The 22,029-nt window shown below is 49.1% G+C and overlaps 8 protein-coding genes across 8 annotated transcripts; 4 read left to right on the top strand and 4 right to left on the bottom strand.

Moving 5' to 3' along the window:
- Positions 1–1,314: 1,314 nt before the first annotated feature.
- LTR64_003946 (uncharacterized protein) lies at positions 1,315–2,820 on the top strand (the record flags this gene model as incomplete). The annotated part of the gene is made up of 2 exons (XM_064898296.1): positions 1,315–1,488; positions 1,594–2,820. The coding sequence occupies 2 exons, from the start codon at positions 1,315–1,317 to the stop codon at positions 2,818–2,820; spliced, it is 1,401 nt and encodes a 466-aa protein (XP_064754253.1).
- Positions 2,821–2,859: 39 nt separating this feature from the next.
- LTR64_003947 (uncharacterized protein) lies at positions 2,860–4,997 on the bottom strand (the record flags this gene model as incomplete). Its single annotated transcript, XM_064898297.1, has 5 exons — positions 2,860–3,170; positions 3,229–3,607; positions 3,664–4,163; positions 4,219–4,479; positions 4,535–4,997. The coding sequence occupies 5 exons, from the start codon at positions 4,995–4,997 to the stop codon at positions 2,860–2,862; spliced, it is 1,914 nt and encodes a 637-aa protein (XP_064754254.1).
- A 600-nt stretch (positions 4,998–5,597) lies between these two features.
- Positions 5,598–8,337, bottom strand: NCL1 (tRNA (cytosine-5-)-methyltransferase ncl1; the record flags this gene model as incomplete). Its single annotated transcript, XM_064898298.1, has 3 exons — positions 5,598–8,001; positions 8,053–8,267; positions 8,317–8,337. 3 exons carry the CDS (start codon positions 8,335–8,337, stop codon positions 5,598–5,600), a joined length of 2,640 nt encoding a protein of 879 aa, XP_064754255.1.
- Positions 8,338–8,694: 357 nt separating this feature from the next.
- Positions 8,695–9,505, bottom strand: RPB5 (DNA-directed RNA polymerases II 24 kDa polypeptide (RNA polymerase II subunit 5); the record flags this gene model as incomplete). Its single annotated transcript, XM_064898299.1, has 3 exons — positions 8,695–9,223; positions 9,266–9,357; positions 9,410–9,505. 3 exons carry the CDS (start codon positions 9,503–9,505, stop codon positions 8,695–8,697), a joined length of 717 nt encoding a protein of 238 aa, XP_064754256.1.
- Positions 9,506–10,499: 994 nt separating this feature from the next.
- On the top strand, positions 10,500–11,585 carry CAB2 (Phosphopantothenate--cysteine ligase cab2; the record flags this gene model as incomplete). Its single annotated transcript, XM_064898300.1, has 1 exon — positions 10,500–11,585. One exon carries the CDS (start codon positions 10,500–10,502, stop codon positions 11,583–11,585), a length of 1,086 nt encoding a protein of 361 aa, XP_064754257.1.
- A 1,893-nt stretch (positions 11,586–13,478) lies between these two features.
- LTR64_003951 (uncharacterized protein) lies at positions 13,479–14,493 on the top strand (the record flags this gene model as incomplete). Its single annotated transcript, XM_064898301.1, has 2 exons — positions 13,479–13,871; positions 13,921–14,493. The coding sequence occupies 2 exons, from the start codon at positions 13,479–13,481 to the stop codon at positions 14,491–14,493; spliced, it is 966 nt and encodes a 321-aa protein (XP_064754258.1).
- Positions 14,494–15,136: 643 nt separating this feature from the next.
- LTR64_003952 (uncharacterized protein) lies at positions 15,137–16,604 on the top strand (the record flags this gene model as incomplete). Its single annotated transcript, XM_064898302.1, has 2 exons — positions 15,137–15,271; positions 15,447–16,604. The coding sequence occupies 2 exons, from the start codon at positions 15,137–15,139 to the stop codon at positions 16,602–16,604; spliced, it is 1,293 nt and encodes a 430-aa protein (XP_064754259.1).
- A 2,784-nt stretch (positions 16,605–19,388) lies between these two features.
- LTR64_003953 (uncharacterized protein) lies at positions 19,389–21,462 on the bottom strand (the record flags this gene model as incomplete). The annotated part of the gene is made up of 6 exons (XM_064898303.1): positions 19,389–19,738; positions 19,791–19,939; positions 19,988–20,181; positions 20,227–20,816; positions 20,861–21,054; positions 21,104–21,462. The coding sequence occupies 6 exons, from the start codon at positions 21,460–21,462 to the stop codon at positions 19,389–19,391; spliced, it is 1,836 nt and encodes a 611-aa protein (XP_064754260.1).
- Between the last annotated feature and the right edge of the window lie 567 nt (positions 21,463–22,029).

Here is a 22,029-nt window from a genome sequence, read left to right on the forward strand (position 1 = left end):
GGACGCAACACTTGTTGAGCACACGACATATGCTTGCGACCTTGATATGTATGTGCGACGTTTCGTGTACAAGTTCAAAACTTCGACTACGCGGCACGATCTTTGGGCCAACCTGAAAATACGGCAATACAATCTAACTATGTATTGTTCAATACCGTGTCCATTACCTCTTTCCAACGATAAGTAAGTACACAGGGTGATGTCCGGAAGGCAGACTGAACTCAGGTCCCTTCATCTGACCAAGCTGACTCCGGTGTCCTCGCGAATGGAATGCTTTCTGTCGCGACCGCCGACAAACTGTCTAAAGCTAGTGCTAATGCATTGACAGGCTTGTACACATCCTCCTCATTCTGGATGGCTCTTCTTTGCTAAGTGCAAGAGGATAGGCTGGTCTAATCCGAGGCCACACCTGATTCCTGCCAGATGTGAGTGCCGTTGTGGAGTCGGGACAAACACTATGTGCGTGGGTTGCTAGTACTGACAGCCCCGAACTGAGTGCCTACACCTATCAGAACGAGATCCTGGTCACTCATCTGATATAGGATCTGGCCGGTGTATAATGGATCGACTTGACTGGTTGATGTAGTGTAAGAGCTTGCTGAAGCTCCACTCATACTTGTCGCCTGAGACACGTATGTCCGGCTGGTACTCCTGCTATCCTGAGGGATGAGTGCACTTTTGGAGCCCTGTTCTGCAGGTTTGATGCATTCACTGGTTCCCGAGGGCTGACTTGATGCAGTCGTTTTGTACGACATCTTCCCCGCGTCTCTTCTGCGTCGAGACTTGATTTTGGACGGTTTCTGTGGCTAGAATTGTCTCCTACACAGGTTACGCAATTCTGAAGGACTTACGGAGCTGGTTGTGGCGGCATGATTCTACAAGTACCTTCAGCATACAGGCAACCATCTCATCCACCGTTCTTTGCCATGTATCACTGGCTGCCCTGATCAGCTCGGTATACCAGTGCCAATGTCTTGAGTTAGCATAAACACTGCACAGACCTCGCTAACTATCATACATGGACAACGGAACATGAATTGATTGGACAACTTTGCGAGAAGACCTGACCCTACAAGGTATAGAGGGCCACGCAAAGCTAATGCATGATACTCCTGAACAGGTATAGCGTACCCTACAGCCAATCAAGCCTGGTTTCAGCACTCTATCTCGTCGAAGACATCCGCTCGAGCTGCACAATGGGGAAACCCTACCTACAACCTGGATAGTACTACTATGCCAGGTCTATCCCGGAAAGTGGCAGCTACAAGACGCCCAGCATGTCGCTGTGTCTTTCTCAATACTCCTGTAGACAAGATGACACAACTTGAATCGCATCCTGGTGAGGCTGATCAATCCAAGCTGATTGGAAACCATGACAGACAACTAGTCTTTGACTCTAAGCAGTTGGAGCATTCTCAGCATAGCTGGGAAGCTGTCAAGGCTCACATCGTGAAGTTGTATATTCAACAGGATGCGCCTCTGTATGAGGTAAGGGACGCACTTCTTCGCGATCATGGCTTCAACGCAACTATTCCCATGTACAAGAAACAGCTGAAAATATGGAACATAAGAAAAACTGTTTCTGCTGCTCAGAAGAATGACTTGGTCAGGCTCGCTGAGCAGTGTTACGGGGAAGGAAAACCGCTTCCTGCTTACGATGCCACTAGTGGTAAACTATACGATTGGCATAAAGTCAAACGTCGAGACTGGGAGGCAGGGGTTCGAGATGCGTTATGGAAGAAGCTCAAGCTGCCATCTGCGAGACCTCCCAGCAAGATTGCTCTACATATTACGGACACGGATCCTACCTACATACTGGTCTGTCGTATACAAGACTACTTCCGCTCGACACACTCACTACTACAATCAGGCACGGTACCAAATCCGTACACTCTCACTGCAAGGCCACATAGCCGGATGTGGGAAATGCCTGTCCTATTTCAAGATGCGATCAGACTTGTTGAGCACGGATCTGACAAACTAGCGAGGTTGAAGTTCGACGAAGCCGGCGTTATGTTGCAAGCATATTTGAACAACATGCCCTTCACATTGCTGCCTCAACTTCTTCGTGTCGTTATGGACCAGAAATGGTCCATATGTGTCGAGTACCAAGCAGTAGTATTCCCTTTTATTCGTCGTCTCTTTTCGGAGAGGCTGGGTCGGGACGCTCCATTGTCAAAATTCACATTTGTTCTCCTTGAGCTGATCCCTGAGCGACTAGCTAGAGAAGCCATCTGGCGATGTGTCCTGGATGCACTTTCAAATGTGCCCACTCTGAGCCCATTGGACACCGAGGAGATGCGATTCAGGTACTTCTGGGCACTTTCCGATGGCGGCTACGATGATTCAGTGGTCAGATTCTGTAACAAAGCAATCAAGGAAACATACGATTCGCCCAGCAACACCAGCATGCAGCACCTGCGTCGCAAGTGGCGCTACCATCTAGGCACAGTTTTAGAACAGCAGGATCAGCTCGAGCAAGCCGAAGAAATGTACAAGGACGCAATACACGAACAGATGCTCCAAGGTGACGACACATATTACAACAACATTCATGTTGAAGCATTGCGTTCTCTAGGCGGGCTTTGTCTTCGTAAAAAGCAGTACAAGCAAGCTGCAAACTGGTATCAGCAAGCATTTGATGCTGCGGCGAGGCTACGTGGACCTGGTAATGCTAGAGCTCTGCTCTGTCTGGATCAGCTTTTCGTTGCGTTGGAATCGCTTGGTGCCAAAGACGATATCGCCAAGCTGTATGATGCCTATCCAATTTCATATCATTATTTGAAGAGATTTGGTTCAGCTATGCCTTTCATTACCTGAGACACGCAACTACTCATCAGACAACACGCAGGATCCTATTCATCCTGTGTTCTCCTTGCTTCTCTCCCCGATCTGATACAACGGCGGATAAGGGGCTTGGTCCTTCCGCATCAACCTATTGAAATAGTACGGCGCCTTCTCCAAGTAATACTTACTATGCTCCCGATTTCCAACGTTGAAGACAGTATCGAGTTCTTCAAGGGTAAGGGCCTTGGTCTCCGGGAGTAGGAAATAACAGTAGACCGCTGCAGCAATATTCCAGCACGCATACCAGGCGAACGCGCCCTGAGGCTGGAAGGCACGGACAAGTGCCGGCCAGGTCAGCGAGATGATAAAGTTGAAACCCCAGCCTGATTGAAGTTGTCAGCCAAGCAGGTACCAGAATGAAGAGGGGGAGAATGTACTTACAAGTCGCAGTGGCCATACTCATTCCCAAATCTCTGATATACAACGGGAACGCCTCGGCAGAATATGTGAACGGAACAGGTCCAGAACTAGGCGAGTAAACAGCCATGAAGGTGAAAATACCCGCGGCAATACTTCCTAAGCGCGCCGTCTCCTGTGTTTCCTGCGGGATCCAGAAGCTAAACCCCGTCCAGAGCAGACACAAAGCCATGCACGGATACCCGAAGAGTAGCAGGTTGCGGCGGCCGAAGGTATCGATTGTATAAATTGCAGGGATGGCGAAGAGGAAGTTGACGGCACCTGTGCCGAGGGAGACGAGCAACGCATTGTTTCGCGAAAACCCTGAGTCCTCGAATATCGTCGTCGAGTAGTATGCTATCACCTATAGAGTGTTAGCTGAATTGTGGAACCAAGTGGGATAGTGTCGCTTGCATTGACTCCACAAAATTGTTGCATGTACATCACAAACGCAGCCGATTGGGCAGCTCTGCGGTTGCGCCTAACAGTGAACACCTCCTTCAGCCTATTCTTGCCTTCTCGTTGAGCAGCTTCAACCTCGAGAAGCTTGAATGAGTAATACATATCACGCGCAGCCTGAACAGGGTGTAGACGCAATGCACAAAAGGAACGAAACGCCTTGTCCCAGCGCCCCTTTTCCATGTACCAACGTGGCGATTCGGGACAGAAGTAGACCTGGGCGCAGACAAACATCGGTGGAATTGCAGTTGACCCGAGCATCCAGCGCCACGGTGCGTATTGAGCATTCCCTTCAGGACCTGGAGTTCCTGGGAAAAAGACTCCGGAGAACGCAACGCTGGCAACGAAACCGAGCATAATGCCGAATGCGGTCCACATTTGCCACATCATAGTCAGTGCGCCTCGAATATTTTTCGGTGCTGATTCTGCTGCGTAGACTGGCGTTGTTGAGGATTTGGCACCTGGATGATTTGATTAGTACAGTTCTTCCAAGTCATTTGTGAGGTGGAGACTTACCGACTGCCAGACCGAGCGCAAACCGCGCGATGAGGAGGTTCCACCAGGTGTTTGCGGCGGCCATCCAGAAGGAGGATGCGAAAGAGATGATGCAGGAGATGAAGATTGTGCCTCGACGTCCAAAGTACTTGTTCAGAGGCGCGTTGGTCCAACATCCGATCAGCAGTGAGCAAAGGTAAGGAGCACCATTGAGTAGACCCTGCTGCCACTCATTTGTGATACCAAACTCTTCGAAATAGAATACCTGTGCACCGTTGACAGCTAGACGAAGTCAGTACCTTCATTCGATCCAGATCAGTAAAAGGAATACACATACCAGTTTGATCCATACCCTGCACAATAGCACTACCAGCACAAAGCACAACAAGAAAATACAACTTGAACGGCTGGCTCCAGCGGTGAGTCCTTTCCCGGCGCAAGATCTCCTTCTCATCCTCACTTATCGTATCGACGTACTCGAACCCATCCTCCCGCTGTTGCACACGTGCGAGAAGAGCGCCTTTATGAAAAGTGTCGCGCTGATCCTGCAGGCCTCGAGAATCAATGAATGTATCGACGTCTTTCAGTACTTCGGTTTCGCCCATTCCAGCCAGCGGGTTGCGAAGCAAAGCTGCTACTGAGGGTTGTCTGGAAGACTGTCTCCGCTGTTGTTGTTGTCGTCGTCCATGCTCGTCGTGTAGGGTGGCTGATGTGGCGCTTGAAGCCCGTCGGAAGGGAGTACTGGATTTTTCGTATTGCTGGTGCTCAACGGCTTCGTCGTCGACCTTTGCGAGAGGCATTTTGGAAGGCAGGAACTTAGGAGAATTCAAAGAATCATGCTTGCGAAAGTGTTAGCAAATCCATTTAGTCCTATATAGACATGTGTCTGCGGAGCCATGCCTTGGAGACAGGCGCCCCGGATGTTCAGAGATTTCCGCATGGTTGTTGCGGTTGGCCGACGTCAGTTACGTTGCATGCGATGAACATCGATAGCTGCACTACGCGTGTGGAAAAGGTTTATCATTGAAGCCAAGGCGTAACACGTGGATGAAGACGCCGATCTTGAATGAGTTTGGAAAAAGCCAAGAATGAGCACGAGTAGCCAAGCAGGAGCGGAATTCTTGGCGGGTTGTGGACCTATCGAAATGCTGATCGAGTAAGTGTGACGTATGCTAAGCAGAAAGGTCTACTGAGAACACACCTTGTCCAAAGTTGAGGGAGAAAAGACACAGTGTAGGGCTTGAATGAACAACCTAAAGTTGTAAACGGCATCTGTTCTTGATGTCTGAGGACTTCAACTTGAATGAAATGACATGACCGCACGTAATCAGCTATCACTCGCGGTTTCGTACTCTGGAGCAGCTTCAGAACTCAAATATCGAATATAGCAAATCGATACCTCAGCCTTCTTCTATCTTGACACCACCTTCTGCGTCGCTGTCATCGGATAGTCTGTGCTTGTCCGAGTGCTCAGGCAGAGGCTCTGGTGAGCTGGTGTTTCGCGTTTTCACCATAATGTCACCCTCCGCATCACCTGGCTCTACTTCTTCTTGTTTCGCTGGCTTTGACCTGCCAGAGGTATGGTCCTTCTTGAGCTGATTCATGTTTTGTAGTGGTGTATCATCGTTGAACAGCCTCAATAACATAGCTTTTCGGTCCTCTTTTGGCATCATCAAGTTGAGACTGTGAATACTCTTCCACAATGGAAACACCATTTTCTCACTGAAGCCACCTTCCTCCTCTGATGGTTCGACCTCCAAAACACAGCAACCCATTCCCAAATCGCGCATCTGGTCGCCAAGTTCTCCCAGACTTGCCCAATCGTCGTCCTGGAAACGCGGGAACATCTCAACAAGCAATTTCTTGAGTGTTTCCTTTCTTTGCAACTTGACTTTTCGCTTTCGACCGACCCATGTTTCCAATATCCTCAATCCGTCTGTTTGTATGCGCCAAGGACAAGTGTCGGGAGATGGTGCGTCTTGTTTGACGAACATCTTGACACCTGAGTGCACAAATTTCATGCCCTTGCCTTCATTCTCCTGCAGAACCTCTTTTGCCAATGCAGTCGTGTAATACATGTTTTTCGTTGCGGTGCCCTCCACATTTCGCACCATGAATCTATCCATCGGGAAGCGAGGGGACAAGTCGTAAAACTGCTTTACACTTTGCAGTTCGGGAATGCTCTCATCAACGTACTTGAAGGGCTCTTCGAAGACTTGGCCTTTATTCTTCTTGAGGTTCGGTGGCTCCTGCCTTCTGAAGTCCTCGCTTTTTACACGTTTGTGTTCAGATTGCGGTGTTGTTTCGTGCTCAGTACGCTTCCGCTTGGTTGACGATTCCTGATCGACAGACGAGGCGGCTGTGTTCGTGCTATCGCCATTTGTAGGGACCTCTGATTGAGTTTGTGCTGCTAGCTGGCTATCAATCTCCATACCCTCTTTCATAGTCATGTCGGGCTCGGGTTGCGTCTTTGCTGCAATATCTTCAGTGGAAGTCCCATTTGTGCTCTCCACAATCTCAGCAACTTCACCATCACCTTCAGTCCTGAGCACGTTCGTCGTGCCGTTTGAGTCGACAACGTTTAGACTGTCTTTCGGACTCTGAGCTTGTGACTTCGGTGCCACGATAGCATCCGATTTTGCAGTAGAGACTTTGATTTCGGATCTTTTCTCCAAGATGGCAATAAAGAATGCACCAGTGTTCTGCGAGTGCGGATAAACACGCATCGCTCGTTCCAATGGGATGTTGTTGTCCATGGGAAACATTGTCTCCTGCAAGCGACTCAACCCCTCCGTGCCGTATTCAGTCTGCTGCTTCTGGACTGAGGACCAATCATCCCAGACTCTGCCCTGTTTGTCCATAATCTTCCAGCTTCGTAGACCGGGATATCGCTTCAGTCCTGGCAGCAGGTCTTTAGTCTCCATCAATTGTACAAGATCACTGCCACCACAATGAGTGATAGCAGTTTGCAGTACAGCCTCGTCCTCGACCGGGTTCATGCTACAAGTCGAGTAGACGACTCTTCCGCCGACCTTAAGCATCTGTAGTGCTCGAATTAGGATTCGTACTTGGGTAGCGTACAAACCAAGGCCGTTTCCAGGATTCCAAAGTCTCCATATTTCCAGATTCTTTCGTAGTGTGCCATCTCCTGAACATGGCACATCAGCCAATATGCGGTCGAACTTCAAGTATCGATTATGTACGAGCTTGCCATCTGCCGTCTTGGTCGCAGAGAGCTTGATGGAAGGGTATATAGTCGCATCGTGGTTTGTGACAATGATATTTGGCGAACTTAATCTTTTCATCTGATGGACCAGCATGTGAGCTCTCTTGTAGTCGACATCATTGGCGATAAGTAAGCCGGTCGAGCGACCATCGTCTGCAAACTCGATGCCCTCTGGCCGATCCAGGCCATTGGCTGTATTATGTGCAACCTGTCTTGCTCTATCCTCTTCACCAGCATTGATCAATTCTAGCAGCTGTGCGGATTTACTGCCGGGAGCAGCACAAAGGTCTAGGACAGTCATGCCAGGCTTGAGATCCATGACCAGTGGTGGGATCATGCTCACTACCTCTTGTCTGGTGATATTGCCAACATCTGTCTCTGCCACAAGAAATTTTTGAAAGTTCGCAAAAGGAGGAAAGCGTCGGACAACAGTTTTGGGAGTGGTCATGAACCATGCCAGCTTGTCTGGGTACCAATCGACTGGTTGCGGAGCTTCGACGTAGCGACCTTCATGTTGGATCGAGGTAATTTCGGGAATATAGTGGTTTCGCAAACGTTCCTGGACAGCGAGAGCATGTCTGAAAGGTTAGTGAAGAGGTCTTGCAGATTGAGGGAAGTATGGAACTTACGCCTTTGAGCCAGTAAAGCGGAAGCTGTTTGGCAGGTCGGTCTTCATGGCCTTCCAGAAAGCATCTCGCTCCTCTGCAGGTACGATGCCCAGCTCGTTGTAAAAGTTCTCAAATTTCTCGTTCACTCTGGGTAGCTTTGACTTGTCTACTCGATTATCTGGCTGGTCTCGACGATTTGGGCCTCCATAGCTGCCTCGACCTCGGCCTCGACCGCCCTAGTAGATTTAGTATATAGCAAGAATCGAAATATAAAGACGCACCTACTCTCTTGCCTCCACGACCCATCGTGCTTTGTGAATCTCACGTATTAAAGCTTCGGGAAGGTGCAGCTCACCAAGCTCGAAGCTTTTAGCGAAAAAGTCCGGCAGCAGCGACTTTCTACGTAAGAGAATGTGGGGCAGATCTGCGGAGAGTTCAATCAGAGGTTGTGTTTGCAATGTTTGCTTTTCGGCTGTGGGTAAATAGTATTTGTTCTCTGTTCTACTATCCCTTGCTTGGTGAAACTGAATAAGATCATCTTTGGCCATGTGAGAGTATGCTCACCACAAAATGAGAATTCGCCTATACCGCTGGACAGTTCTATGTTTCAAAAGTGCGAAACCAGCCAACACCAACGCTAAATATCACGCGAACCCAGACGTCCTAATACACAAACCTGTAGCTAGCATATCGACCGGCAGTCTCACTCTTCCTGATGATCTTGACCACTTGCCCCTTCTTCAACCCCAAGAACTTTGCAATCGGATCTGAATTTTGAATCCTAGGCAGTTGTTGTTCCTTCAATCTGTACCTGTTCAGCAGCACTTTCTTCTCTTCATCACTTAGCAGAATGTGACGTGGGACGAGCTCGTGCTTCGTGATATTGACTAGCAGATCCTCCTCTTTGAAATGCTCTGCATGCATGCCCAGTTCATGCAATGCATCGAAAGCGCGTAGCGCAGCCGCATTCGGTTGTTCTTGCGTTATGAAAATACCGTTGGTGTAGTTGTTCTCTTGCAAAAAGTGTGCAAAGATCCGCGTCTGCTTGATGCCTACTGACTTGTCTGGGCACATCTCGACCCAGATGGTGCCGGCCGTGGTAGTCGGAGTTTTGTTCTTGGCCGTCGCCATAGGAGTGTCGCGCTTGATCATATCCGCTGATGGATCAGCTCTGAGTTTGAGCTGAGTTCGTCTGTGCAAATTTCAGTCAGCCTGCACCCTTGTTCCGACTTACACGACTGACTCTACTTCGTCTGCACCACCTTGATATTTTGAGATGAACATGTCTCTCGACATTTCTAGCTCCTCTTGACTGATTTCGTAGCCCTGTAACAGCTATAGATTAGAGCCGAGCCTGAGTATACAGGCTTGGACGTACTCTCGCTGCTAGCACTTCGTGTACCGTCCGCCAGACGCGCCATAGATGTGTCGTCCTGTCTGCTCTCAGTTGTGCCGCATGGCTTTGAGCATCCATATTTCGAGTCCGTTCTTTTCAGTCTTGTCGATAGTTGTGCGCACCACAATGCGATAAAGTTCAAGGTTATTGAAGCGCAATGACAAACTGTTTTGTGAACAAAATTTGAGGAAAGCGGCAGGCAAGTCAAAACGCATGTCCACGTGACTTAAAGACCTAAGAGACCAGACTGCTACGAGAACCTTAACAACCGCTCTTTTGTGGTGGTCATGGTTGATAAGTTTAGATCTATAGATTGAATCAAACGCAAACATATATCCGCATGTGTAGTACACGGTGATACCGTCTGCAATAAATAGCGTGATATCATTGTGAGCTCAGGTCAGGCTGTTTGATGCATGTTTATTAAATTTCGCATTGTGCATGCCTGACCTACCACGACACCAAGGGAGAGGAGCTCGCAACTCCGATGGGTAAAGAGCTCAGCTTGTGCAGAGAAAGAACAGCACGAAGAACATGTCACAATACAAAGGGAAGAAACTTGGAGCAGAACAAAACTCGTCGTTACTTCAAGGGGGTTCTGATTGGCCCGTACGCCTGAATGCTTGAAATAGGCACAACTATTGAGGGTCAATAATGAATGGGATATATATCTCAAGGTCACCTGAATCGATATTTAGTGATCCCTGAGTATGGTCAACAAACTAAGCACAAGGATTAGTATACAATGTGCAAGGCACATCGCTGTCGTCACTCGTGATCACCTTTTGCATGCGGTAATGAATGTACGTGTCTAGATTCGTAATATGCTGAAACCTTCAGTGCAGAATTGGTCACCCACGAAAGACATCGTCGGTCGACTGGAAGCCTTCCCATAACATTCCACGATATAGTAAGTGACTAAGAGCACCACTCTCCAACACACGCGACAGCGGAAACAAAGCTTCTGCGACTTCAAAGCTACTGTTGCTGATTCTACGAGTACTGGCAATTCCGGAATTAGGCCATGCTATTTATGCTTGAATAGTGAAACCACGACAGAGCCATACCAAGAATGGCTACAGAAGATGCTCAAGCGCAGTATTTTGAGAACAATCCAGCTCCCAAACAATTGCGAAAGCATGAAGCACTAGTCAGAGAATTTATCGAATACCATACCTCTACCAACCCGGAAACTCGTATAGTGCTGGTCACTTCTGGAGGTACAACCGTCCCTCTTGAGAACCAGACTGTCAGATTCATTGACAACTTCTCTGCTGGCACACGAGGAGCCACATCAGCCGAATACTTTGTTCGAGCAGGATATGCTGTAATTTTCTTACATCGCGAGTATTCACTGCTGCCATATTCTCGCCATTACAGCCACAGTACCAACTGCTTTCTGGACTTTATGGAAGGGTCCGCTGGGGGAGATGTGGTTGTTCGTCAAGAATATCAGATGAAGATGAAGCAAGTGCTTGAGGAATACCAATACGCGAAGAAGAATCGGCTCCTCTTGATGTTGCCCTACGTGACAGTCAACGAATACCTCTTTGAGCTTCGCAGTTTGGCTACATTGCTGCAGCCTGTCGGCAGTCGCGCACTATTCTATCTGGCAGCTGCTGTGTCTGACTTTTTCATACCACGGGATCGAATGGAAGAGCACAAGATTCAGTCGTCGACAGTCGAGAACGGTAAGAAGACAGGTAATGGTACACAGCTAGTCATCAACCTCGATCCTGTACCTAAATTTCTGAGCACACTGGTACATTCGTGGGCATCTAGAGAGAGCATGATCGTTAGCTTCAAGCTGGAGACAGATCCCAATCTGCTAGTCAGCAAAGCCGAGCAAGCCCTCCATAAATATGGTCACGACTTGGTAATAGGCAATCTTCTCACGACGAGGAAATGGGAAGTCGTGTTTGTCAGGACGGGCGAGGAGAGATGGGTGAGAGTACCAAAGGCCAAACGATCGAGAAGTGTTTCGGGTATAGAGGAATTAGTTGGAAGGGCTGACAAAAAGAAAGATGCAGCCAAGAAGGACGAAGTCGACCTGAGTGGCGGAGAGGTTCGAGAGGGCATGGAGATCGAGAGTTTGATCGTTCCCGAGCTTGCGGCACTGCATGAGCAGCGTATCAGAGACAGTGCTGCAAAGGCTTGAATCTTGCTGCAGGAAGGTGGGAAGTTGCAGTAACCTGTCTGACGGTTGCCAACATATCAGCGCTGCGTCACTGTCCAATGTAAGATCAACAGAATCTGTGTCTCTCCATTGCTGAGGTCCCCAGCGCCAAGTTGTCAACATCTCGTAGCCAATTCAGCAGGTCTGCAGGCAACCGTTGTACATAAGCGAGGTCGATCATCCGTCTTGTAGGGCAAGCAGATCGTAGAATACTATTCCAGATTGAGCAGCCGCAGGGTGGGATTCAGTGACGTGTCCACAGATAGAAAATCTCACACCACCCAGAGCCATCAAGTGCTGACCTCTTACGGCCAAGGCAGCATCGGGATCTTCGATGGTTCAAGCACCACAAGCACCAAACGGGCAGGTACAACTGCTGATCGACAGACAAAAAGACACCAAACAACGTCTAGCGTTATGAGTAGCAACGTCGCTCCTGTTTAAGAGTTCGTATTCTGTTCGCTCAACTACATCATACCGTTCTTTCTTCACAAAGCGGTCGGTTTTGCGACAGAGCTTCGGATTCTATTTCCTGGACCGGAACTGACAGACTGAACTGCTCATGGGGGCAACCAGATAGGGATTGACTCTGCTCCGAGAGTGCTTCGGGGTCATCCAACTTGAGGAGTGAACAAGACAAGCAGACAGGAAGAGGATTTGAAACACCGAATGATTGGATGCATGTCACTGGAAGTGCAGAGCTCCGAAGCGCGTCCGATGAACCACTCGAGCCAGTGGCCTGAGAACCCAAGGCGATCGCGAAATGCTCTACCATGGTGCGGCTATTAGTCCAAGATCGCCAAACCTTTTTTTCTTTCAAATAGCGGATCAGCTGGTCTTGCTGCCCGGGCTAGTGAAGTCATCGTGCTTCAGTAAGTGCTTAAACATTTGATCGGGTTAGAAACGTAACCACAAGTCAAGGAGGCCTAGACGTCTTTATTTCCGAGTTGCTCTTCGCGGCAGTTCAGGTGGCTGCTTGACCGAACCTGTTTTGACAGTAACCAGGTCCCCCACAAAGCTTGCTAGACCGCCCTTGACTAATTGCGACTAATTACGTGAGTTTCGTCTCAGTACAGTTCCGTCCTTGTGCTGCTATTACCGATAAGCCAGATCAGCCACCACAGCTTCAACCCACCATGATCGTACTGCAGCCATTAGCCGCGCCGAATGCGAAGGTCTTGCCGACTGAAAGCTTCCGATCGAAATCGGATTGTGTTCGTCTAAACTTGTTAATTCCTCGCACTTTGCATGGACGAGTTGGATTGCTCCGTGTTTGCATCCGTGTGTGTTCATTACCACTCTTTCCTGAACCTCTTCAGTATTACGAAGTGATCGCGTATCACCAATGCTGTGCATCAACGGTGAGGACCTCCACAGCTGCCAGCATCTCAACATCTCCTCGGGAAGGTAATGGCCATCGTTCACCCGTCAGATGCGTACCGGTCCCAGCTGCCAATGCCGAATCGTAAACGCAGCCACTCCTCAATGTCAGCCTCAAGGTCCTCTCGTAGATGGATTGACGAAGAGACTTACAGACACAGCGTTCTGTTACTGCCCACATCGAAAAGTGAGTCGGAATTGGACGAGAGCCTGCAGAGCTCGGCACGAGATTTAGGATTACTGCAACTACCCAGCTCTCCAGCTGTCGACGATATATCCTCCACCTTGTCTGCGACTACAATCTCCTCAGATACAAACCAAGGCTCAATCATATCACAATCCACTGCTCCTACCTCTTGCGCTTCAAGCGAGAGAAGGCCTAGTACGAGCCTGTCAAACAACTCATCCAGGCTAGGACCAAAAATTGAGATGCTATCAATGATGTCGGACACAGATGGGAAAAGGCATCGTAGCTTCAAGAGTGGGCTCCGCAAGATGACTGGTTTCCGCAGAAAGAGGCTGTCTGGGCTAAGTACATCATCAGTGATCAGTATTCAAGGCCATATGGCCGGCACCACCAAGGACGAGGCACATCTGGCATCCTCAGGAAGGCCAGCCTCGATCAGATCCGGTGATGGCCGTTCTGTGCCCCAAGCACTTCCACACAAGCAAATCTACGATTCCATTCCACTGGTGGACGAGCAGGCACTGCAGAGGAGCCTCGACTGTGAGGAAATTGCTTTGATAAGGACCCAGCAATTGGAAGAGAAAAGACGATTCTTAGAGTATCAGACGAACCTGATAAAGGACTTACTCGCCGAAAGAGACAGAAGGAAAGCCGAAGCACAGAGGGAACACCAAAGGCGTCTTGCGGAACAGGAAGAAAGAGTGAGTTGCGCCTTTACTTACACGCCTATCGTTGCTAACGTCGTTGCAGATCGAGAAAGCTGTAGAAGCACTGGAAGCACGGCAGCTTGAAGACGAGTTGAAGCAACAGAAAGACCACGAAGCCGAAAAACGAGCGATACAAACACGCCTCAAACATATGGAGGCATATTGCCAAACTCCTTCACCACCACAATCGCCCACAAATCCAGCCTTCGAACTTCGTGCCTCTGTGGACTCGATGAGGAGTTTGCCCGAACGACATGTCACGCAGCAACACTACGAGAATTTAGCACAAGCATACCATATACGAGACAATATGGACGGCTTACACGCCTCGAAAATAAACGTTCTTCGAGGAAAGCAGAAAAAGACTCTGCAAAACTTTATAATGAAGAAGGAACGCGAACTAGAACAGATGGAAAGGGCGCACAAAGCGGAGCTGGACTCCATCGACGTTGAGTACGCCAGTCAAGAAGCTGAAATACGACAAGAATTCTTATTGAAAAGGACCAAGTTAGAGGCAAGGTGGAAATTGCAAGCACTTGTTGAGAAGACAAAGGCAGAAAGAAGTACTGGTCTAAAACACGAAGGCCTGCCGGATGTTATTGCCGCAGAGGCCTGACCCTCTGATTCGAAGGAGGATATCTGTGCACAATATTCACGAATTGTAAGAGTATAATATAGCCTGCATGATCTTGTTTGAGATATAGTCTCATTTAGGCACTTGACCCAATGGACAGCATGACTGCCTGTACTTTGGCCCTCATCTACTCTTATATTGCTGCTATCAACCTATGTTTCTCTAGAGATGTAAATAATCGCTCACGGATTGTCGTTATAAGCTTTTTTTTTTTGGCTGAAGGTGCGGTCCCTCTATCAGGGGTGTCCTGCTCGTTCCGGGTATCTGGGGTTGCACTTTCTTTCTCGGGAAGCCTAATCCTAGAAATACCTTGATAGAGGCTTTGAGCTCAAGAACAGATCACATCAGGCACATCTACTATACGGTCAACCTGTACTGGAAGTGACTAAAGTGCTCGCTATGGACGGTGGTAGGAACATCCGTTGACAGATCCTGCCGAGGTTGTTTTCCTTCCTCTTTATCCCCTGCCTCCCACAGTCTATGCATTAGCTCAGTAGAAATATGTATGAAGGATGCATCAGCGTGTTAAGCATTTCAAGTGTATGGCCATGACGGTTGGACTCAATCACCATCCATCAATGTAACGACTTGATCGCACGTGTAGGCAACCAACCACTAACCCAACATGGCACAATCCAATGGAGGTGAGAATCTTTTTAGGGCAATATGTAATGCCACAGCCGACGCTGAAGATCACGACCATATCACTCCCACATCGAAAGCACTGATGCAGGCCGTCCATCTCGATGGCTATATTAAGGTACGCCACAGTGTTCGGTGTCTACTCACTCCAGCCACATCGTCGATATAAAAAGCGATTGTGTTCGGACAAGCAGCAATTTGAGCTTGAAACAGAAGGCTGTTCTCCGCGCTTTCGTCGTTTATTGCTTTTCTAGACCAGAGTCCTATGTGCTGACTTGCGGCATTGCATATAGTCACTGGATGAGGTGAAGGCAGTTGACGTTCCTCGGCCGAACTTCGAGTCGTATCTGGCACTCCTGAAACAAATTCAGCGGCCTGTACCTAAGGAGCCATTGGTTCATGTCCGGATCACCCACACAGCCATCAACCACGTGGATCTTCTGTATGCCCATGGTGTTCATCAAAACAACAAATCGGGATTATTCGTGCCTCCTTTCACTTTGGGCCTGGAATTCAGTGGCGTCGTTCTGCAAGTGCATGCTGTTAATGGTCAGAAACCAACTTTCAAACCCGGCGACAAGGTCTGGGGAGGTTCGGTAGGCACTCATGCCGAAGAGATCATAGTCCCAGCGTCAGCTATACACCATCTCCCCAACCCGACATGGTCCCTGCACGATATTGCTGCCATAGGAGCAGGCACTCTACCGGTGTCTTATGGAGCATTGACAACGATTGCTGGACTTTCAGCTGGAGAAGTCATTCTCGTACATGCAGCCGCTGGTGGCCTCGGAGTGTATGCCGTTCAGATTGCTCGAGCATTAGGCGCGAAGGTAATTGGCACAGTAGGGTCACAACACAAAGCGGCTGTCGTGGAAAGTCTTCTCCGCGACCCAAATACAGGGAAAATTCCTGCTGGCGAAGGTGTAGTCAATTACAGCAAAGGTGGTTGGGAGAACGAAGTATTGGCGCTTTGTAAGCAAATTGGCAAGGATGGAATTGACGTGGTTTACGACACCGTCGGACTTGTACAGAAATCAATTCGGTGCACAACGTTCAATGGCCGAATTGTCGTCGCAGGGTTCGCGGGCAGAACAGGAACAGGGGCCGAGAAGGTCCAAGCACTCGAGCAGCTTGCAGTGAATCGAATTCTATTAAAGCAGATCAAGCTTCTCGGCTACAGATATGGCGAAACAAACAGGAGAATGCCTCAAGAGACTGTCAAGATGTGGCGAGGTCTGAACGAGATGCTAATTCATGAGCCGAGACTCGTACATCCGGTGGTATATAAGACCTACAAGGGTCTCAGCCATATCAACGAAGGAATGCAAGCACTGCGCCATCGTGAAGTCTATGGCAAGGCCGTGATCGAAGTCTGCACGGAAGAATTGGCATTGAAACAAGCACAGCAAGTTAACAACCAGCAGCAAGCTTCAGCTGTCTCGAAGCTTTAAAGACATCACTGTGCTCGAAGCAAGCGGTAGCACGACTGGAGCTTTCCACGTCGTTCAGCATATATGCCGCATTCAAAGTACTTTAGGAGTTGGTGTCGCGTGTGCGAGTCAACGAGGCTCACGTCAGTTGGTCTTGGCACCTCACTAGTGTCCTAGTACGTCTGGCATGCAGATAACCTGTTGGCAACCAACTCGTTGTGACGGAAGTGCTGTCAATCTAGCTCATCTAGATCCGTCAAAGAGGCACGAACCATTTCGATTCGTTCGGAATAACATGCATCCTCCACCTTCCGCTTCGTAATTGAGACAACCTCCTCCTGAGCACACTCACGTCAGTACGCCAAAAACTGACAGAGTACAGAGCTTCCTGTCCAAACGAAGCCATTGCGAGAGGAAAGTCCACTTACTCGATCGATAAAGTAAACAACCCTGTTCACTCTCGTACTGAAGACATCCATCCCGACTGTCCCAATTCAAACAACCATCGACGACGAAATTGTCGCCCTGCTTCCCAGAATTCCATGTCAAACAGCCTGTCGCTGGCCCGCTCCCACCCGTTAGACATCCGCTATCTTCGCTTTGACACCTTGAAGATGTGTCGTTGTTACTCCTTGTGTTAGGTTGATGTGGTGCATCGTATGGTGGAGGTGCTTCCATGTGTGGAATGTTGGCTGGCTGAGGGCTTGTGTCGGTCCTGTGTGCTGGGGCGTCCTGTATTCCGACTCCTTGGGCTTGGCGTTTAGCTTCTTGTCGGCGTAAAGCTGCTTTGGTCATCCTGAGCGTTACCGAGGATATGAGACTGTGTTACTGAAAGTTGACAGGAATAGGAGCAGGCCAAGCTGTTGAGATGATGTTGACCAACCTCGATTAAGCAGTCTTTGTTATAGGGGCAACGACAATAAAATATAAACACTGCTTTTGAAGGAGCATGAACAAATTCTGTGATGCATTTTAAATTGAAATTTATAGCGATTTCTCCTCTATATGTATCGTTACATGATACTTCTTCATATCGAGATACGCAGTTGCCTGAGGCTGTTACACAAGCAGTTAGCGTGCACCTGGCCATTTTCAGCCCAACAGGCTTCTGCGATCCGTGCAAGCTGACTGGCTGTATTAATTGCATTAGCTCAATCTGGCCATGGACTTTGTATTTGTACTTTTGCTTGGGAGGGAAGTCGTGAGCTGAACCTTCATGCATGGTTGTAGCCTCAAGCAGCGGAATACGTGTTGATTGTCGTTGTCGCTGATTCCTCGTGGGTAAGCGATATGAATATACTATGAGCATGGATCACACTAACGCTGGGCGTTGATTTGGCAGAGCTTGACCGTGTTGACAATTGCAGTCAATTGTATAGTTTCGGCAACATCTGAAACACAAACTCAGCCTACTGAACATTCGAGTACTGCCAACGTCTGGCTCAAATTAGCTCGACGATTCTCTCAATTCCTTACCTTGAACATCGAAAGGAGCTGACACAGCGATGCCGCCGTCCTTGAGCTCCCGCAGACATGGTAGGATTAGTCTGGACAATAATCGCAAACGGCAGCGAATTGTTCTGAAGGCTTTCAGCTCAGCATCTAGGTCTGCAGAGAGCGACGCTCGACCCGTCTACGGCTGCTCTGACCTAAGCTGGGTCATCCCGCAATAGGTAGAAATGAGCGATTTAACAGTGTGTTCTGCAGTAGTTCGGCCACCAGGGATGAAATGCACCCTCTTATGCGACATTTCTGGAGCAGACTACGCTACTGGTCGTGATTGATAGCACGGCTCATAACGCTAGAACCTCTTCATACGCCAGACCAGGCGATTGACAAAACAACAACGTGTGAAGATTGCTTCCATTTCGAAATCTGTAGCTTCAAGCATAATTGAAAGCTCAAGCTTGTCCGCATGCTGCATGGACACCACACGGTGTGTTTGGCTCGAGTAAGAGTCGTCGCGACTGTACTGAACCCAATGCCTCAATCCAAATCATGTTCCTGCATGCATGCCATTGCTTGTTCGTATTTGCGTTACCATCCTCGTACCCCTTATGATTAAACATCTCCCTCGCGTCCTCGGGTACATGCTTATCGAAGGCGGACCGCGATGTGTTCTCTTCTTGCTGTAGCTCGCGGGGTTGTCTGTATGATAAAAGATGGTCCCAAGCCTTAGTGCAATGTTTACTGCCGGCGATAGTATGTTCAGGCTCTCGGTATGCTTCATCAGCTCGAGCTTACGCCCGCGTTTGACAGTATTAGTGAAGGTGTACGAACTGTGGGGATTGGTTAGTCGGATCGTTACATTGACCGCAGGCTGCAGTCGCAGCACGGCACAGGCTTTTTTGCCTGTTCGTAACATCGTGGAATTTGTAACACACTAGCTCAAGGGGAAGTCGGAGCTCATTATCGTGGTTGTAGCAGAGCCAGAGTGTAGTTGAGAGACATTTGCGCAAGCATGAATGCGAGATGGGTTATCGGCATAATGTCGCGCCTTACCAAACGCATCATGGCGCCGGAGTTTCACCAACTCAATTTCTGACAACCCGAGAAGTACTGTACCTAGAGATAGAGTGTCATAATTTCTTTGAAATTGGTGTTAAGCAAGTAATTAATCTTGTTCTCAACTCTTGCTCGTATGGACAGCCTTGCACAACCTGGATCTCGAATACCTCCGCAGTGAAGTATCTATAACTCAAGTGGCTAAGCCTTTCTCAAGCACTTGGATTCCGGTCCTGTATCCGAATCCCGTCATCAACTAGTAGTCGCTGCCATAGTCAAGCAACGAATAGCATTGCCAGCTTACCAAGAAGCACCGCCGACATCGTTTGAGGTGTCAGTACCACCCCATGCTGTATCGGCTGCAGGTCCCACCTTAGCAACCTCAACGACGTCAGCACTACCATTACCCCAAGTACCTCCAGCGTCGTCAGTGTTGGTGTTGTTCTCAGCACCAAAGTCGTCGACCTCATCAGCAGAATCGTCGTCGAAATTGAGGGGTTGGTCAGCTGGTGGTGCGTATTCTTCCAAGAAATCAGGGATTGCTTGATCGTTCTCGACAAGCAGCGCGGCCAAGAAGGGAGCCAGTGCTTCATCAGCTTCGTTGTAGAAAGAGGTTGCTGCACCGATGTTACCCAGTCGACCTGTTCGACCTGGGCAGAGTTAGCAACGATGAGATGCAGAAGAATACAGGTGCTGCCGTACCGATTCGGTGGATGTACTCATCCTTGCCATTGTACTCGATCGATGGCAGATCATAATTGATGACGTGCATCACATTGTTGATGTCCAGACCTCGAGCACTGACACCGGTTGTGATCAGGATAGGGCACTTGCCGATGCGAAATGATCGACTGAGAGATGGTTAGCATAGCTCAAGACATATCCACGCGACTACTCACATGGCATCTTCTCGCTCCAGCTGAGTCCGATCTGCGTGAATAGAAGTGGTCGGGAGACCTCGATTGTAGAGATAGTCGTCGACGATATCCACCATCTTCTTTGACTTGACGAAGATGAGAGTTCGAGCAGGCGGTGAGTCGAGGAGAAGATCGTACAGCGCGTCCTTCTTCTTGTTTCCGTCAACCCAAACGATCTGTGGAGAGTCAGCGATATGAGATTGAAGAGGTTGAGTGCTTACACGTTGAGTGATTGTCGAGACAGTTGAGCCGATCCTGCCAATTCGGATACGAACATAGTTTTGGGCAAGGTATCGCTTGGCCAGAGTTCGCATGCGCTTGTCGAAGGTTGCAGAGAAGAGGAGATATTGGTGTTGAGAGTCTTGAGAAGCATCAGCACCAGCTAAAATCTCTTGAAGATCCTCGGCCCAGTCCTCATGAAGCATCTCATCAGCTTCATCGATGACAGTGAATCGAAGTCTGTGCAAAGCCAGAAGGCTAGGATCTTTCATGAAGTCTCGGAGACGACCTGGAGTAGCGATAAGCACGTCGCAACCTTTTCGAAGATCGTCACGCTGCTCTCGAATGGGTCCACCACCATATGCAATACAAGGTCGCAGCATAGACCGATAACAAAGACGTCGTGCTTCGTCAAAGATCTGTATGCACAACTCACGTGTTGGAGCAACCACCAAGATCAGGGGTTCAGCACGAACTCGAGCACCTGGATCGGTGCTCAAGTCGGGTCGAGGGCCACCCAGCTTCTTAGCCTTTCCCATGAGCTTGGACAGAGCAGGAATCAAGAAAGCGCCAGTCTTGCCAGAGCCTTTAGCTGTGTCAGATCTAGTCATGTGTGCACGCAGGGAGAGCTCTTACCAGTTTGTGCGATGCCAATGACATCGTGGCCCAACAGGACAGCAGGAATGGTGTATGCTTGAATAGGTGTGGTATCATTATAGCCAAGCTTTTTGCAGTTTTCAAGCATGGCTGGGTGTATACCAGCGTCCTCGAGAGACATGACGGGTGAAATCTTGTGGACACTTTCTACGATGGCCTGGATTTTCTGCTGTCTGGACAGGTCAGTATGGTGAGCTTGTGCGAAATTATTGAGTGGCCTACAAGTCCCATCGAACGCCCTTCTTGAGACGCATCTCAGTTCCTCCAAAGAGCTGTAGCTCAAGGTCGGCCATGACAGGACCAAGTATACCAGCCTCACCACGATATTCGTATTTCGCAGCATCGTGAGCCCACTTCGGAACTTCGACGAGTGTGTTAGAGGAGGTATCGGCATTGCCTCGTGTCGCAACGTTTGCATGACGGTTATAGTCAAGAGGTTGTGGCTCCGACCATCCTTTCTCTCTTGCACGTGCTGCAGCTTCTGCGTCCCTCGGAGGACCTGGTGCAGCTGCATTACCGTTTCCGGCTTCCCTCAGGCCAAGATCGGTCTCAGGTGTAGCAGAATTATCCCAGTCAGCCATGGTGAAGTTCCTGAAAGAGTGAATTAGCACAATGACCTGGACGCCAAAGCTGCGGGGCGATGCCAGTTCGATGGTTGCTACTACGAATTGCTGTCGATGTTTTGCCAGAAGAGCCAACAACGAAGGTTGCGCTAGGCAGTGAGAAAGAGGTATAGGACTCACCTTTACGTTGCCGAAGACCTTTGAAAACGTATCAGAAGATGAAGAATACCTCTAGCAGTCCTCAAGACGTGGTGGACTGATACAAAAAGATATGACAAGAGGAAAAGAAGTTCGCAGAGTGTGTGGACAGGAAGAAGACCTATTTAAGTGCCAGGGGCAGGTGCGACCGACGAAAACTCACAAGGCGAGCCTGCCAAGCCTGCTGAATATCAGCACAGACTTTGTCCTGCTAAACTAACCGTCTTTGGGTGAGCACGACAATTGATGAAGGAAAACAGAGCGTGAAGACCCACAAGGCTCACTAGTGGGACTCGAGTGAGGTTTTAGCAGGCTCAGAGTGAAGGGTGGGGCCAGCGAGGCTTCGGCTGCGCTTCAGAACGCGTTGGCGAGGCCCTGGTCGAGTGC

This window comes from Lithohypha guttulata (assembly GCF_036872675.1).
Source record: "Lithohypha guttulata strain CCFEE 5908 chromosome Unknown scaffold_3, whole genome shotgun sequence".
Lineage (NCBI taxonomy): Eukaryota > Fungi > Ascomycota > Eurotiomycetes > Chaetothyriales > Trichomeriaceae > Lithohypha > Lithohypha guttulata.